This window comes from Poecilia latipinna, unplaced genomic scaffold, assembly GCF_001443285.1.
Source record: "Poecilia latipinna isolate Pla-1442-1.1 unplaced genomic scaffold, P_latipinna-1.0 Scaffold6802, whole genome shotgun sequence".
NCBI lineage: Eukaryota > Metazoa > Chordata > Actinopteri > Cyprinodontiformes > Poeciliidae > Poecilia > Poecilia latipinna.
Window position 1 is genome coordinate 1 of NW_015119418.1, and position 3,272 is coordinate 3,272.

The following is a 3,272-nucleotide window of genomic DNA, read 5'->3' on the forward strand; positions in this document are numbered from 1 at the left end:
ATTAACAGATAGATAGGAGGACACCGAGGCACCGTTCACCTCACCAGGTAACAGAGAATAAATCACTGTACCGTTTTGTCTCCAGTCAGGATCTCGAGCAGTGACGGAGCATAAAGTTGAGCCAGGTTTGTTATTTTCACTCACATATGCGCTGTAGGACTGTTCCTCAAACATAGGTGGGTTGTCATTGATGTCAGCTACAGACAACTGAATAGTTTTAAAGGAAGACAGAGGTGGAGAGCCCTCATCGGTGGCTATAATTGTTATGTTGTAATCAGATACTAGTTCACGGTCCAATTGTCTTGTGGTTACCACAGAATAATAGTTTTTAATTGAAGGAACTAAATTAAAAGGGACGTTTTGCTGGATGGAGCAGCGGACCAACCCATTATTTTCTGAGTCTCTGTCCTGAACATTTATGATGCCCACCTCTGTACCAGGTGACACGTTTTCCGGTGTGGAATTCGAAAGGGATTTGACATAAATAGCAGGTGCATTATCATTTACGTCTTTAACTTCTATCACTACTTTAGCATATGAGGTCAGTCCTAATCCATCTTTTGCCTGTACCCTGATTTCAAAAGAACTTTTATCTTCAAAGTCTATCTCACCAGTTACTTTAATTTGCCCAGTCTTTGGGTCAATAAAAAATAAACTAATATCATGATCAGATACGTGTCCAAATTGATATGTTACATCTCCGTTCACTCCTTCATCGGCATCAGAAGCACTAACAGTAATAACCAGTGTTTCTGTTGGAGAGTTTTCAAGCACAGTTGTTTTATAAACAGCCTGTGTAAACACTGGGGCGTTATCATTAGCATCCAGCACTGTAACATGTATGACTACAGTACCTGATTTCTGAGGAGATCCGCCATCTATAGCTGTTAGAAGCAAACTAACGTCCCTTTGTTTCTCGCGATCAAGATTTTTCTCAAGGACTAATTCAACCTTATTGCTATCCACAGCGAGAGCAAAATTATCATTGTTCTGTAAGATGTATCTCTGTACATCATTTTGACCTATATCTGCGTCGTGGGCTTCCTCGATAGAAAAGCGGTTGCCTTTGTCTGCAGACTCTCTTATTTCCATTTCAATCAGATTTTGTCTAAATTTGGGCGAATTATCATTCACATCTTGTACACGAAGACTGATACGATGAAGCTCTAAAGGATTTTCTAATACCAGGTCGATTTTCATGATACACGAGGGCTGCTTCTCACAAATGCTTTCTCTGTCAATTCTGTCCGATGTGATTAAATCCCCAGTGCTCATTCTAATGTCAAAGTAATGCTTAGGAGCCCCTTCGAAATCCACACGGGCCTTCCGGGAAGAAAATGTATTCAGATCAACTCCTAGGTCCTTGGCAACATTCCCAATAACGGATCCTCGTTTCATCTCTTCTGGAAAAGAATAGCTCAGATCTCCTTGGACGAGAGGAAGTATCATAAAAATGGCAGCAAAAAAGACGACTGTAAACAGCACAGAAAATCCTCTGTCTCCCATCTTCCGTGCAAATGGTCCCCAGAATAAAGCGGAAACAATTCAACAGTGTGATAAAACAATATTAACAAGATGTTGCATAAGAATCCATGAACATAGTCCAGTATTTTAAATGTTCAATTGTTGAGCAGCTACTGCGACAAGGTTGTAGCTGCTCTCTGTGCGTTAATGAGTAGAGTGGTAAGGATGATAGTTATTGGGTGAGCCAACAGCGACACCGTGAGTTGTTTTTGAATGTTAGAACATTGTATACCAAGTTCTCCGAATCAAAATATTTCAGCATTTATTGATATGATCCACATTAAACATTTTAAACACATTTCACAATGGAAGAATTACAAAAAGCAAGACGTTAACGAATGTTCGTAACAACGGGAAGAAGCAAATTAAAAAGCAGAATTTGTCAATAGTGCTTTGAGTTGTCATACATTTGACTCAATTAAAAGCTTCAATGATGAAATTTGAGTTGCGTAAATTTTTGGATAGGAAATGCGTTACGCAAGAGACACTTTATAATTGGAATCAATTTATCTCAATATATTATTTGCCACGTTAAGACAATAAACAACCAATGGTAGATTAAACTGTTTTTATAACATAAATGATTAAAGCGCCTGAAAACGACGTTAATATCTGTTAAGCGGAAAACGCAGAGCATTGCGTCAGCACCAAGGACAGATACTTTGAGAAAAGACAATACTAAAGAAACATATCAACCATTATGAGACACCTTAATTCAAATCAGAACAATTTGTTGAATAAATCTCATAATATGACAAAACAAACTTCTTGAAATTCAACTACCACTCACATGTTGACTGGTATTCAAATATCGATTTAGTAGAGGAAACATTGTTAAACAAAGGATCCCAAGGATATTAATAAAACTGAAAAATATGATAAGCTCCTAAGCAATTTAGCAACAATGTCTACGATTATTCGTAAAAAAAAAAGAAAAAAAAAGAAAAAAGGGTTAATTACTAGAAGTTGACTGAATTACGTTAAAAAGTAAACAAGCTTTGTTGTGATAGTCTATGTTAACTACGGCACCAGGAATCGGAGCACATTTGGTATAAAGTCAACTTTATTGGCGTAAAATTAATTAGAAATATCAGAAGTAGGAAAAATTATCTGAAAAGGAAACACTGTAAAATAATCCCCCAACCAAAAATATGTTGGTTTCCTACCTCTTCAGGTGTCACCAGTCCTTCGAAGGGATCGGCGAATTCTGCCGGGATTTTCTCGGGAGTCTGGTCAGCAGGCAGCGTGCTGTCATTGTAGGATGATATAAACTTAAAGTCACTGGTTCTAGAGCCTGTTGTCAGGTAGGCATCGTAATTGTAGGTGCTGCGTAAAGTTCCTGTGCCATCCACATCTGCGTAATTGGGAGGGAAATAAGCACCGGGGATGGCTACTGCTCCATCAAACAACAGTCTGGGCTTTCTCCTCCGACAAAACCTCACACCGAGGATGATGATGATGAAGGTCAGAAAGAAAGTGGACACAGAAACCAGCGCGATGATCAGATAAGAGGTCAGCTTCGAGTTCTTCTCATCATAAGAAATGTCTTTCAGTTCTGGCACTTCAGCCAAGTTATCAGAAATAAGTAAATACATGGAACAGGTGGCAGACAGAGAGGGCTGTCCATTATCTTTCACTGCAACAATCAGGTTCTGTTTCATGCTGTCAGATTCTGAAATGTCCCGCTGTGTCCTGATCTCTCCACTGTGCAGATTAATATTGAAAAGTCCAGGATCTGTGGCTTTGAC

General features: G+C 38.9%; 1 protein-coding gene across 1 annotated transcript; it reads right to left on the bottom strand.

Annotated features, from left to right (window-relative positions):
* Window positions 1–6: 6 nt before the first annotated feature.
* On the bottom strand, window positions 7–1,651 carry LOC106944078 (protocadherin gamma-A4-like; the record flags this gene model as incomplete). Its single annotated transcript, XM_015027338.1, has 1 exon — window positions 7–1,651. A coding segment is annotated over exon 1 (1,500 nt), but the record flags the coding sequence as incomplete, so codon positions are not given.
* Window positions 1,652–3,272: the final 1,621 nt, after the last annotated feature.